The sequence below is a fragment of the Diabrotica undecimpunctata genome, chromosome 3, assembly GCF_040954645.1.
Source record: "Diabrotica undecimpunctata isolate CICGRU chromosome 3, icDiaUnde3, whole genome shotgun sequence".
Lineage (NCBI taxonomy): Eukaryota > Metazoa > Arthropoda > Insecta > Coleoptera > Chrysomelidae > Diabrotica > Diabrotica undecimpunctata.
Genome location: NC_092805.1, coordinates 78,490,593 through 78,506,021, shown reverse-complemented (window position 1 = coordinate 78,506,021; position 15,429 = coordinate 78,490,593). Strand labels below are relative to the sequence as shown.

The 15,429-nt window shown below is 29.6% G+C and overlaps 1 protein-coding gene across 10 annotated transcripts in view; it reads right to left on the bottom strand.

The window, feature by feature from the left end:
* Window positions 1-15,429, bottom strand: part of LOC140436940 (scavenger receptor class B member 1-like) — a 514,509-nt gene that overhangs the window by 2,416 nt on the left and 496,664 nt on the right. For 9 of the 10 annotated variants that reach the window (XM_072526114.1, XM_072526115.1, XM_072526111.1 and 6 more), the window contains one exon: window positions 7,812-7,940. The exons of the other annotated variant lie outside the window; for it this stretch is intronic. In XM_072526114.1, coding sequence (XP_072382215.1) covers window positions 7,812-7,940 — 129 coding nt within the window. The remainder of the gene's footprint in view (window positions 1-7,811; window positions 7,941-15,429) is intronic. 10 annotated transcript variants of the gene reach the window in all.

The window sequence follows — 15,429 nt, the reverse complement described above, 5'->3', positions numbered from 1 at the left end:
TATGCACAGATGGTGCTCGTGCAATGTCTGGAAAATTTCATAGTCTACAAGCGCTTGTGAAACAAAAGTCTCCAATGTGTATATGGACACACTGTATGATCCATAGAGAAGCTCTGGCTTCCAAAGAAATGTCTGCTGGCCTGAATATTGTGCTAACAACGGTTGTAACAGTAGTTGATTACATAAAAATGAGAGCTTTGAAAACCAGAATCTTTTCTGCACTTTGTAAACCAGAATCTTTTCTGCACTTTACAAAGACATGGGTGCATTACATTCAGCATTATTATTTTATTGTGAGGCAAGATGGTTATTACGTGGGAAGTTTTTACAACGTGTTTTTGAATTAAGACATGAAATCGCTATTTTTCTAGAAGAAGAAAATAGACCAGAAATTTTGATGAAATTCAGATACTTGGTTGACATATTCGAGAAACTAAATATTTTGAACATTCAGCTTCAAGGAGCCAATACACATATATTGGATACGAGTGATAAAGTTAATGGTTTTTGTAAAAAATTGGAATTGTGGAGCAGAAATTTAAAGCAAAAAAACCTAGAAATGTTAAAATTAATACGTAGTTACAAGTGGGTTAGGAATCCGTTCCAAATTACACCGGAAGGGCTCTCTACTGCCGAATAAGAAACCTTCATTGACTTCACGGCAAATGATGAAATCAAAAAACAGTTTAATAATAAATCCCTCTTTGAATTTTAGGCAGGAGTAAATGATGAGTTTTCTGCACTGAAAACCAGAGCGTTCCGTATACTATTGCCGTTTTCAACATCCTAGCTTTGCGAAACAGGATTTTCTGCGGTGGCTGCTTTGAAGACCGAATATAGATCGCAGCTAAATATAAAGAAAAAGAACTGAGAACGTCTATTTCTAATATTACACCCCGTTTCGATAAACTTTCCTCTACAAAACAAGCTCAAGGAAGTCACTGATTTATTTTTAAACTTGTTCATAATTTAGTATTCAATGCTCTTTATAATTATACCTGTTATATCAGTGTTCATGTGTATTTTATTTTTTATTTTGTAAGAATTTTGTTTTGCTTTGATTTTAGTAAATTAGTCAATGTTCTTGAGGTTTTTTTCGAATAGGCTCACGCCCCCCCCCCTCCCCCATTAATAATACCGCACACCCTAGGGGGGCTCCCCACAGGTTGAGAATCACTGTATTAAGTTGACTTCATGTAATTGATTGAACTATAATGTAGAATTTTAAAGTAGATGATTCTAGTGGAAGAAGTAACAAAAACAAAATTTGATTAAATTATTAATGTTTTGCATTTTGAGAAAGATTTCTGGAGTGGAATAAATACGTCACATAAACTTAGTTTATAGTAAAATAGCATCAGAACAATATAATGTTCTAAATGTAATAAAAAATAGAAAAGCAACGGAACGCGTACATGTTATATATCTTATAGATACATATCATGTGTTTCTGACAATGCATATACACAAGAGAAAATTTAATACAATTACTTATTAATGTCAATAGAAATGCTTTATCGAACGTTATAAAAAATTGTATCAAAGATTAACCCAACAATTTCCAAAATTAAATTTTTTCAAAATGAAATCAAAACTTACGAATAAGATAAAGATAGGTTGTTTTTATTAGCAATGTGTAAAATTTACAGTTTTGGTTTTCTTTATAACTGTGTTTTTTGGAGTATGATATACGCTAGGAAATAGAGGACCCAAAACATGGCTCTGGATGATGTCCTACATTACATTTAATGCAACGAATTTTAGTGCACTTATTTACCACATTTACTACACCATCGTTGAAAGTACTTTAAGTAGCGTTGAAATATCTGTAGCTGTCGGCTATTGCCCCTTTTAACCAAATCTGAATATCATTCAATACCATTTTAGATCGAATTAGAATCCTAGATAAACCTTTTAGCGTATCGAATATGTTTACACCACCCATTCCCTTGTTCAACATTTGAACAACGTTTGGATGAGGAACCACTAGAATATTTTTACCTTTTCTGGACCATCTATTACAGCTTCCTGTAGTAAATATTTTTGAAGTTGAAAAAATTGTTGCCGTAGTAACTTCATTATTATCACTCCAGCGAACAAGAGTGAGCTTATGTTCTTTGCTATGTAGAGCGTGGGAAGTTCACAAATTTCTATTTTATTTATTTAATTCTTAATCAGACCAATAATGACACACGGCGCAGAAACACGATCTGCCACAGAGAGGACAAAAATGATGTTAGAAACAGCAGATGTTAAAAACACTTAGAAAAATTGATGGTAAAACACTATGGGGCAGATCTAGAAGTAAAGATATACGACGTAGACGCAAGATAGAGGACATAAGGGACTAGATAAGAAATAGAAGAGTAGAATGGAACTATTATATAAGCCGAAATAACAATAAATAGAGTAGTAAAAACAGCAAGAGACGGTTCCCCAGTATAAGTACACAAAAATGATGGAACGACAAATTACTGGAGGCACATTCAAAAACAGACACACTTATGTTTACATAATAAGAAGAAGAAATAGATGATAATTTCCTTAAGTAAGTTCTGTTAATCCTATCTTTTTTAGTTATGCCAATACACTGTATCTTTTGATCTACCAACCTTGTCAGTAAAGGTAAAGATGTAAAAAAAATATCATTATAGTTAAAGGATTCCTGTGGTAAAAAGCCTATACACAGATTTTCTGTTCCGGAACTTCCTAACGAGTTACCCTGTAATTTTTTTTATCTTCCAGTATTTGTACACAATTTTACATTGTAGTTTTTACTGGTCGCATTGCACCAGAATTTATATTCGTAATGGATGGGTTTTCCCCAATAAAGTGCTTTATTGAATTATGTCCATAATACGGTTCGATCGCTTTGTCTACTGAGCAACTTCCGTTCACTAGCTGGGGGTAATAATGAAAACGTATTAAGATGGTCAATTGGCAGTTGAACTTTGAATGCTTAATTGATTTGTTGGTACATCGTATTACCGTTAAAATGTAAAAATCTATGAATCTGTTCAAATCTGTTTTGACTCATTGTATTACTAACTAGATTCGAGTGAGAGTCTCCTTGACATTCCCAACAGATTCTCTTAGATGTAAATGGGTAGTATCCAGAGAGAATAAGGATGTTAAAGTATTTATGTAAATCATCAACGGACAAAGTGACAGGGCAGGATTTTGTAAAACATACTATACGTTTCTTTACTAATTCATCGATTGGCTTTAAATTTTTTTTTCTATTCATTTAGTATAATGGAGTCCTACAAATTTTTCTACTATGCAACCGGTGCCCTATGATACAACCTAATAAAGCTTAGCAAAAATCTAATCACGCTTTACCGCCAAACGGTTATAAATTTCTAATGGTATTATAAAAAATTACCTTTTAACATTTACTCTTTAATCTATATTAAGACAACAACTAATGTATAGTTTTTTTTGATAAGTAGATGGCGACATAATATGTAGCAGTGTCTCGCGTATTAAAAAAAATACGGTGGTCATTAATGTGTTAAAAACTTATAAGTCAACACCAAAACAGTCTTAACCTTTCAGCGGGTGCGCTGAAACTAACAACGTATCGGGTGTATGCACAACAACTTGATATTCACAAAATTTCCGTCAAATACACATCTCATGTGTTTCTATAACAAGGTATATAATTAATAGAGAATTTAATCTAAAACAAATAAAAGAAAAACTTAAAAAATTTAACAGAGGAATACACAATTACTTATTATTCTCAATAGAAGTGCTTTGTGAAACCTAATCAAAAAATTGTATTCAGAATATTTGATAAATTTTACGAAAAAAAAAACATGTGATCGTATCCTCTACTCATACCACAGAGCAGCCAGTTGATCTTCCAAATTTTAGGAGATATTCAAAATGAGAAATATCCTTGTTTTTTTTTTGTCATTTAGTGTCAAAAGTGACTTATAGTGATAACTAGTTTTTAGTAGAAGAAATCGACGAGCAAATTGAAATTTGTAAATAGTGCTACCGGACAAGAAAACACTTAAAACTAGTCAGAAGAAAGGAAAACAATAAAAAAATATTTCGTTAGATACCTTATTTCTGCGAAAACTAAGGCAATAAACAAATTCAAAATACCCACTGGCCTGTCTCGTTGTGAGCTTGGTATTGAAAATGAACTATTTTAGATGCGTTTTTCCAAATTATGACCTCTTCTTTGATCGACGATGCTTTGAATTACAAAAATATTGTAGATAGATCAAGTGCTGAAAGTTCAACAATATTCTAGAGATCGAGACTGTAAAAACATCGAAAGGCACGAATCCATGACGTGCTGGGCCTACTATATTTAATCAGGATAGAAAAAATTTATCACGCTAATATGAAAAAAATTTTTGTCGGTAATGAAACCGGAATTTAAATAGCGATAGCTGTCAAATAAGATACTGCGTCCATTTATGAGTAGTAGCTTTATCCAATATCGTATTTCTAGTAAGACAATATTGTACAGCATCTAATCACTTCGATAAAACAGTCAAACCGGAATTTGTTCATTTATAATTAATTGATACACAAGAATACCACTAGCTAAATATTCGTTATCGAAAAAAATAATGGTTTTGGACACAATAAAGAAAAACAAATCTGAAATTTCAAAATAAATTTTTCCAAATATCAATGCACTTTTTGGGTCTCCAAAAATATAAATGACAATATCCTATACACCTCGAAAAATAAGGGTATAGCAACGAAATAGATTTTGACACTAATACCTATAATATACTAAAAATAGCTTATATAGCCTCAGGTTATACTGGATTACAATGAAACTAAAGGTGGAGTGGATATTGTAGACAAGACGTGTGACGCGTTAACTAAGATAACAAAGAGATGGTCATGTGTAGTTTTCTACAGTATGATAACGTAAATGCTCAAATTTTATACAAATTGGCCTGACGAGCGAAAGCTCCTAAATATCATAGGGTTTCCTGAAAAATCTGACATTGAGCCCAATGAAAAGGTTAAAATGCTGTTTTATTAGGCATCATGTTAGTTATCATGTTAAAATACTTTAGATTAACACTCAGACATTTACCTCAAAACATAAATGCTTTCATCAAGGTGACTTATAATCGGGACGTTGAACCTACTAAAAAAGAACAAAATAGAAACCCTCCAAAGCTTTAATGAAGTGTTTCCGTTGTTAGTCATTCACCTGCAAGAAGCATACTACACTTGAGCTAGTTTGCAATAATTGTAAGAATGGGAATTTTGATTCTGACCAATAGTCAGATTCAATTTTAAATTAATTCCATATGTTATAACTTTAATTCCTTCAGCCGGAAGATTTTTAATCCCTTTTCTCAATCTATTGGACTCACTTATATTAAACTTTTTTACCATACGAGCAGTATTAAACAATTTCATTTAAATACGAAGTCTTATATTAGCTACAAATATATACTATTCAATTTTCCTTGTCCTAGATGTTAGCAACATAAAAGGACAATTCCATATATTTAAGCTAATTTGTCACATATTACACTTTTTAGACCAGAATCCATACGACAAAGAGTAACATAAGCTGCCTAATGCATACGTCATTCTCTTAAACATGACCTTTAACAACATCAGTAATTTTACATCTTTTATATCCAATATTAAATAATAAAAAAAAATTTTTAAATCCCAACACCTGGATTGCTGTTATCATTTTAACATCATCAAAGTTTTGAATCTTTTGGCTGTAGTAATGCTATGTTTAACTAATATTGTTTCATGGTACATTGACATTTTGTTTTTTACACCGTTAATGGGTATCTTATCAATCAGTTACCAGCTGAAGTCCGTTTGAAGAGGTTTACTCTCCGTACACTGGAACTCACTTCAAGCATGGGTGTATGTTACCTGAAGTAAAATTTAATTAAAATATTAAACATCAAATAATATTATCAACATCATGTACAATCTTTGGTAACATAATACATTTTAAAGGGGTTTTACCCAAATATTTTGGTGGCTCAGGCATGGTAACCTGTAAGTATAACCATTTGGCTTTTTTAACCTTAGTCAAAATTTTAAACCACGTTTGTTTTAATTAAATGGTTTATACTTATTTTAGGTATTTTAACCTGATGATGAAACTGTTGTTCCGAAAACGTTCGTGTTTTTAATGTAGCCCTTTTAAGGGTTTTTATACAATATACCCATATACAAAGATTAACCTCTTTTTGTGATACGTGGTATACAGCCAGCTGCAGGAAATATTTTCCTTGTGGATTTTTTAAAATGTCATATTTTTAAGTGTTTTTTGTAAACAAAAATAAAAAAATATTAGTTTAAAACACCGCGAAATATAATTTTTTATATCCTTTTTTATAGGAATTTCTCAACATTTATTTAAAGAAAACATAATTTACAAAAAGAGGTAAAATTAAAATTTAGGACAAGCGCTCGTTCAAAAGAAATGAAAAGGCGTGCCTGCTTGAAGGAAAATCTAAAGACAAAACATCTAAGGTAGACAAAACACAAAAGAAAGTAAAGCAGTGCTAACGTATTTCTTCCGTTTTACTCCATATATATTATGTCGAAAACAAAATATTGGAATTTAAAATAAAATATGACGAAGGAATTTATTCTAATAGAATAATACCTTTAATTTTATCTTGGCACATATGACCTAACCACAGCAGTTTATACTGAAGATAAACTACAAAATAAAAAGGAACATATAATAAAACTACAGCGTATCTTTGAAACTTACGAAAATGCCTCTACACAATACAAAAAATATAGATTTTATTTACTCACTTCCAGTGAAATTAAAATCTTTTTCTTCATTTCATGTTTAAGTATTTATTTCATACAGTTCTTCTTCCTTTGCAGTATTATTTCATTACTCACTTTTCATCCATTCTGTTTACATGTTGTTTCCATTCTATTTTTTATTCTTTTATTTTATCATTGATCAAATAGATGTTTAGTTCTCATCTCAAGTCTTCAGGTTTTTGTCTATATGATCTTGTGACGCCTTTTACTCCTGTTATGATAAACTCAATTCGCTCGCTTAAATTCGAAAGTTATCTCTTTGAGTCACTCGCCAGCTTTCACATCCATAAAGCGGAGTAGACGTGGCCACTCTCTTATAAAGTTTTGTTATTATCGTTTCAGGTTTTGATCTTCAGTGGTTTGTAAATTATTTGAATCTGCCAATTTTGTGATCAATGCGATCAATCAACTTTACTGATTTATTCTCACAAATGCTTGTGTCCAGATTCATTAAAACACAATACAGTTTACCTGTTTTAATATTGTTGATTAGCAAAATTCTTTTTGCATCAAAAACACCGATACCATGATTTTTTTCCATCGGTAACACTGTCCTTGCACGATATTTTTGCCTGCTTTAAAACTAAAGAAACGACTACTACTATCCATTGGTTAGACTGCTCTTTGCTTTTATAAAGAGCAGTCTGGATACAGAGTGCTACCAACACGTTCCTTTTATATCATTAGAGCGTCAGTACCTTCCCGGGCATTTTAACACCATTCTTTCAAAATCATATCATAGACTTTGCAGATAATTTCCGTTAATGCTCAAGTTTTTAAACGTCCTTCAGGTGAGTAATCCTAGACATTTTTTGGCTTCGTTTAAATTTGGCCGTCAAATTCTCTGTAGTAAAAATAGGTACTTTATCATTGCAAGATATTCGATTTTTTTCATCATCAACATCATTATATAAATGCCTGTCTATTTCATAACCTGCAGAGCTAAATAAATAAAAATTATTGCAATCTAGGTGTTTTTTTTTATATTTCTTTTACCCACTTACCACTTCGATCCAAGCCAATGGTATGTTCAAGTTACTAAATTGATTAAGTTTTTCACTGAAGCCTTTCATATTCTTAACAACGAGGTTAACCTGAGACCGTGCTGCAGCTATGATTGGTACTCCAGTAATCTAAAAATTGTTACAAACTTGTATACTTATATATTATGGTTAAAACACGAATATCGGACAATACTAATTACCCGGATAGAGTTAGAATTATTCAAGCATAGTGAATGAAACTAAATATGTGTGAATATTTTGTTGTATGATGAATAATGAATAATTATTACGGATTTGAAATAAAAATAAATATCATTTTTATCGCTGCTTTAGTTATATCAAGTTCTTAAAACTTAGTTATATCTTTTGGACCAAAATTTCTGTAGTAGATTGTTAATGAAGAAAAAGAAAGCACATAAAATTTTATTGTAATAAGTGTCATTTCTATCCAAGTTTAAAATATACTGCTTTATCCATTTAACATTACATATATCTAGAATGACCCGGATAAATTAAGAAATTTTCAATCTCCTTTGACTTTTATTCAGTGAATAATAAGCAAAGTATCCGGGTAAAATAGTTTTATCCAATTTCGGGGTTTACCTGTAACATATATAAATCAGCATTATACACATTATTGACTTGATCAAGTCAAATTAGATGCGAAAACTTTCATTATGATACTAGTTATTTATTTTTAGAGGTAAAGCTCTAATTTTTTATTTCGATTTTTTACTTGTATGTTTGTAACAAATTAACGGTTACTTACTAATTTAGTTTACTTAAACATAGGTATACGTAATAGATTAATGAAACTGAAGTTTTCACTACTAGTTAGATTTAATTTCAGGTTGTACCGTGTCCTTTCTGGACAGGAGGAGGCTGCTGGTAACGATTACAGGCGCAACAAACATACCTAGAGGCGAAAACCAGCATGGTCTATAGGTCATTGGTGGAAAACTTACACATAATCGATCTGACAAAGTTCCAAGTTCCAAAATCAAATGGGCAATAAATTTTGAGACATACTAATTACCGAATCCGAATGGTATTCATCAAAATACTTATACAGAGCGAAAGTGACCTTTTCTACAAAAAATTATGTATGATATTCTGGGCTAACTTAATACTGGGTACACCCCAAAAGCATAAAGACTTACTACACTGATCAATAATCAGTAGTGAAGTAATTATTGATCAGTGTAGTAGTGTCTGGGGGCTCGGGAGACTGAGACCTCGGAAGTCCTAAAGAAGACATCCGAAAGATGTCGAAAGCTCGGCACAATAAAAATCACCGCGGTTTAACCCAGAAGACTGTTGAGTTTTTAATATTAATTTTTAGGATAATAGCTGTATAATCTTAGCTCTGGGTAAGACTAATCAAATCTATTGTTATGATGTATTGTTTGTGAATGATGAGCAATGAGTATTTTTAATAATATAATATATAGGGTTTTTATCGCGGTTCTAAAAGAATTAGTTTGTAAGTACTTTTTTAAATTATCTTTATTATATGTATTATGAAACACATAATATATCTAACCTAGCCAATGTAAATTTAAAATAAACTATCTTTAAATTGAAATTCTTATGAAACTAATTAAATTCTATAGACAATGTAAAATTTAAACAAACTATCTTCAAAATTGAAATTGTTATGACACTAACTAAATTATATTAACAAAATTTTGTACCTTTCTGTCACTGAATGCCTAAATGAACTGATTTCCACTATATAGATTATAATCACCACTCAAATGTCTTCTTCTCAGCTTCGGTTATCCTTGTTTTTGTGAAATTATTTTTTCCAATTATTAGCTTCCACCAATTTAAGATATTTTTCTTCACAGCATTTATAAACCACCAAGCAAACCAGCAAACAGCATTTATTTTTATTCTTTTTTTCAATATATCAATATCCAATCACCAAAAATATTATTTAATTTTAATATTCAATTAATACTTCTTCCATTATCATCATTTATACATAACATAATTTTTAATCTTCAATAATATTTTCTTTATACTGTTTCTTAATTTTGATTTAACTCACTATATTGAACAATTGTAACTGATTGACTGCCTCTAACTAATTTTCATACTAAAATTGGCCATCATAGTAACCATTATTCCCGAATGTTCGACCGTAAACAAAGGTCAAATTCTGCATTCTGGAGAATTCGTTAATTTTCTATTGATAATTTTGTTGACATTTAGGCTTTTCAGATCAGAATAAACACTTAAATCAGTAAATATATATAAATTAAACATTTTAAACTAACATTATTATTATAACCCCACTTTATATTCCTAATTATTTAAAATGTCACTTGGAGAGTATGTATATCTGTCTGTCACTCACATGTATAGTTGGTTGCCTAGTCACATGGCTCACTTAAATATACTTACAATATTAAAAAAAAACTTCTTACACTTATTATATGCTAATTTCTTAAAAATGCCCTCACATAAATAATTTTTATTAAATTCTCTAGTATATAACTTCTTAAAATAACCAAATACTTGTTATATCTAATATTATCTAGTAGTGTAACTTATACATTAATTTCTATAAACACCAATCATATCAATACCCCAAAATTAAATTTAAAATAAATAATTTACTTATTATTTTTTTAAATATTAATTTTCTCATACCTTAGTAAATATAAATTTAATAATTCAATTTTTTTTAATTGTTCTATTAAATACATCCCTGTTCCCTGTCTATGTCAAACTGTCATGTCAAATGGAAGTTTTTGTGTTTATATTTTACAATTACAATGAATAAAGATAATCTAAGTGTCCATATTGTGTTAAGTTTATTTATAGACAAAATCTAGGAATTCCTTCAATTCAACAGGCTTTCATCCATATGAATTGGTAAGTTTTACACTTTATTAGGTATATTAGAAAGACATTTATAAATTCAATTTTGTATCTAACCCCAAATTATGATTTTTAGGGTACAAAATAATTTCCATATGTACAAGACAATAAGTATGATGTCAAATTGATTCACAATAATGAAATCTACCATCTATCTATGAAATGGATCTATCAGTAAGCTGTTAGTTTTGTTATTTTTAGTGTTAAGTTTATAACCAAGATATATCACTTCTTTTTGAAAAAATGTACATTTTTCTTGATTTATTTTTAGTCCAACTTTGTCTAATCTGTTTATTATAATTTTTAGGGTGTTTCTCATGATTTTCAGCCGTTTTAGAAAAAATTAATATATCATCAATGTAGTGAATTACAAAATGTTCATATTTATCTAAAATATCATGAAGACATCTACATAGAGCACTGCAAGATGATTGAAGTCCAAATGGTACTACTTTGAATTGATATACTACTCTATCTATCTGAAATCCTGTATACTGTCTACTTTTTCTTTCTAGAGGTATTAACCAAAAACTATGCTGTAAATCGGTTTTAGTGAAAAATGACATTTCTGTAATTCTTCCTAGTATTCCATCTTCTAACATATTATTAATTGTTTTGTTTACTTCTTCTCTGTATTTATATGGTATTGGGTATGATTTTGTTTTAAAATGTTTTTCTTCTTTAACTTTTTTACTATGGATATAATTTTGTGCAATTCTATTTTCTTTATTGACAAGTCCCTTGGGTTGCTGCAATATGGAAACGACTATTGATTTATATTGTTCAGGGCAATTAACTTTTATCACATCTTCTTCTTTATAAATAAAATTATTCTTCATTATGTACTCAGTATTCCTTGCTTCCAATTTTACGCACTCGACATCGTAGGCATCCATCTGTTTAAAATTTCCATTCCTTAAATATTCACTACAATAATTATTCTTTACATTCTTTTGGGACATTTCCCTATCATCAAAATACATTTCTTCTTCATAAACATCATTATTTTCTTTTAATAATATCCTATCAACTCTTATTCCTTCTTCCACCTCATCTTTCTGCATAAATTTAATTATTTGCCCTTCCAAAGTTACCATTTTTTCTTCAAAATCTATCTTTACTTTCTTCTTTTCCAATTCATCATTTCCCATTAATATATCAACACATAAATAAATAAATCCTTGCATATTAATTTTTTTATTAAGAATATTAATTTTAAAATTGGCTAGTTTATCAATTTCACCCAACTTCTTATTATTTGCACCAACAATTTTAATTTTTGGAATCTTTATTATATCTGATAGTTTTAATGTATTAAAAATAAAATTCTCCGAGACTAAAGTACTTTCTGAACCAGTATCTATCATAATCTTAATTATTTTATTTTTGGCCAAAGCATTTATATAAATTAAATTAATAGATTCAATAATTTTATCTTCATCTAAAGAAATAAATTCAGAAGGTTTTTCATAATAGCAATGGCCTAACTTGTAATTCAGAAAGTTTACTGAACAAAATTTTGATTATTAGAATTGTCAGATTGTATCTGACCACTTGGATCTGATGTCCTATATCTTTCCCTACTATGACTTCTACTCACATTTTCTTGCCTTGTACTATTTCGTTCCCTGTCTTCGCAGCTCCTATTCTTTCGAACACAATTTACCTGTCTGTTGTAATTAGGTCGTTCTGTATTTCTTCTATTGTTAAAATCTTGTCCATTATAATTAGTATTGTTATTAAAATTTTGTCTATTATAACTAGTATTGTTCTTAAGATTCTGTCTATTTTGATTATTGTTATAATGATTAAAATTTTGTAAACTATCACCATACCTAGTATTATTGTTATATGATTGTCTATATTGTTGATTATCATTTTTATTATATTGAAAGTTATTATTGTTTTTTCTGTTGTTATTATTACTTGTCATATTGCCTCTTTGTATTCTTTGAATAAAATTAATAAAACTATCTATTGTTTGAATATTTTGTACAGTTACTGTTTGCACAACATCAGCATCAAAATGTCTAGATACATTTAAGACTGTTTCATCCTCTCTAAGTGGTGGTTCTAAATATTTTGCAACTGTTATCAGTTTCAATGCATAATCTACCATATTTGATTTTAAATTGTGATTATACTTTCCAAAATATAGAATTTCTCTAAACTTGGCTTGCTCTAGTTCACCCCAATAATAATTTAAAAATTTATTTTCAAATGTTTGAAAATTATCTAAATCATTTTCAATACTAGCAAACCAAGTTGCTGCATTGTCATTTAATGTCATTCTAATATAATCTTTAATATCATTAATATTATTCACAAATCTTAATTTATGTTTTAAACTATTTATGTATACTCTAGGATGCAAATTTTTTATATTACCAGAGAATTTAATCCCAGTCTCATTTGTTAAATTTAAGTAAGGTCTCCCTATGTCTCTCATTTGTGAAATATCATCTATTCTCTGTTCCACATTTCTTATTTGATTACTATTTATTTGGATATTTTGTTGTATATCGTCTAATTTTTCTTCTGTGTTTCTCCTGTCTTCGTTAATTTTTACTTCTAAGTTACATTTCTGCAACTCTATTTTCTGTTCTATATCTATCTTATTATCTTGAATAATCCTCTTTACTTCTGTCCTCTAATTTTCTATCCTTTTCTTGTAGTCATTTCGTATATTTTTTATTTCATTTGCTACTTTTTTCTCTGCAGTTTCAAGTTTTTTATCCATTTGTTTTACAATTTTATTATTATTATCTTCTATTTTCTTTTCTAATTTTCTATAATTCTCTTCTAATTTCTGTTCCATTTTTTTCATGTCTTCTTTGACTTCTTTTGAATTCTCTTCCAATTTTTTTATGTCTTCTTTGATTTCTTTTGAATTCTCTTCCATTTTCTGTTCCATTTTTTCCATGTCTTCTTTGATTTCTTTTGAATTCTCTTCCATTGTCTTGTTCATCTGCATCATTAATGACATCAAAGCTGCCATATTGACATTTTCCTCTCTTTCTGGATTCATTTCTGCAGTATCTTGTGGAACTTGAACTAAACTCTCCTCTTGTATAGGTTGTGTTTCTACTTTCACATCTTCTTCATTCTTTTTGCTTCTTGTACCTTTCTTTCCTTGAGACATTTTGAGACTTTACTTGTTCAAATATAATTAAAAATAAAATCTATAATTTTTCTTTCTAATGATATTTAATTTAATTATATGAGAGCACTTATCTTCCCCAACTAATTCTTTTAAATAGAGAGCCCCGCGGTGGGCGCCAAATTTGTTATGATGTATTGTTTGTTTGAATGATGAGCAATGAGTGTTTTTTTTTAATAATATAGGGTTTTTATCGCGGTTCTCAAAGAATTAGTTTGTAAGTACTTTTTTAAATTATCTTTATTATATCTATTATGAAACACATATATATCTAACCTAGCCAATGTAAATTTAAAATAAACTATCTTTAAATTGAAATTCTTATAAAACTAATTAAATTCTATAGACAGTGTAAAATTTAAACAAACTATCTTCAAAATTGAAATTGTTATAACACTAACTAAATTACATTAACAAAATTTTGTACCTTTCTGTCACTGAATGCCTAAATGAACTGATTTCCACTATATAGATTATAATCACCACTCAAATGTCTTCTTCTCAGCTTCGGTTATCCTTGTTTTTGTGAAATTATTTTTTCCAATTATTAGCTTCCACCAATTTAAGATATTTTTCTTCACAGCATTTATAAACCACCAAGCAAACCAGCAAACAGCATTTATTTTTATTTTTCTTTTCAATATATCAATATCCAATCACCAAAAATATTATTTAATTTTAATATTCAATTAATACTTCTTCCATTATCATCATTTATACATAACATAATTTTTAATCTCCAATAATATTTTCTTTATACTGTTTGTAGAACACCGGGGGATTTTATCTTCTCCTCCTGACGTGTTGCTCACTGCCTGTTGGGGCAGTACCTTCGATCTGGTTCTAATTATATCTATTAATTAATTAAAATGTGTTACCTTACATTTGGCGATCACACTTCCCGTATTACACTTTAAAAAACATCTTACTACTTGAGAAACTTTATTTTGCGTTAATTGAACATTGTGTGTTGAAAAATGAGCGAATTAATTTTAATTAATCAAATGTGACAGTGACACAATGACTGATGTTTTTTTTTCTAATAAAATTGAGAAGAGAATACGTGATAATCTCGCAATTATGTGCAAAGAGTATATGCAACATCTATCGTGCATTCTCGGGTACAACTCGACTTAAAACTAAAAGTAGTATTTTTTAAAAAAGGGTGTTCGTCATTTGGATCATAATTTTAGGTTGCGCTACGCAACATAGTCCCCCTCTTGATGTGAACGCATAAAAAAAAAATATTTATGTACAATTTGAAGAAAGGTATATCTAATCTAAAAAAACTATTAAAATTCTTGAAGGTGAGTCATAGGAAGAGGACACAGTTTAGCAATAGAGCGAACGTATAACCCTTCAGGAGTTCTGACCTTAACAACTCTTACCTTGTTGTCCTTTCCCGGATATGTCTCAACTACCCGTGCTATAGGCCATTTGAGAGGAGGCGAGTTTTCGTCCTTAAGCAAGACGAGATCATCAGGCTTTATGCCTACCTGAAGAGTGAACCATTTAGGTCTATTTTGAAGCCTATTAAGATAATCGCGAGTCCAAACCTTCCACGTATGC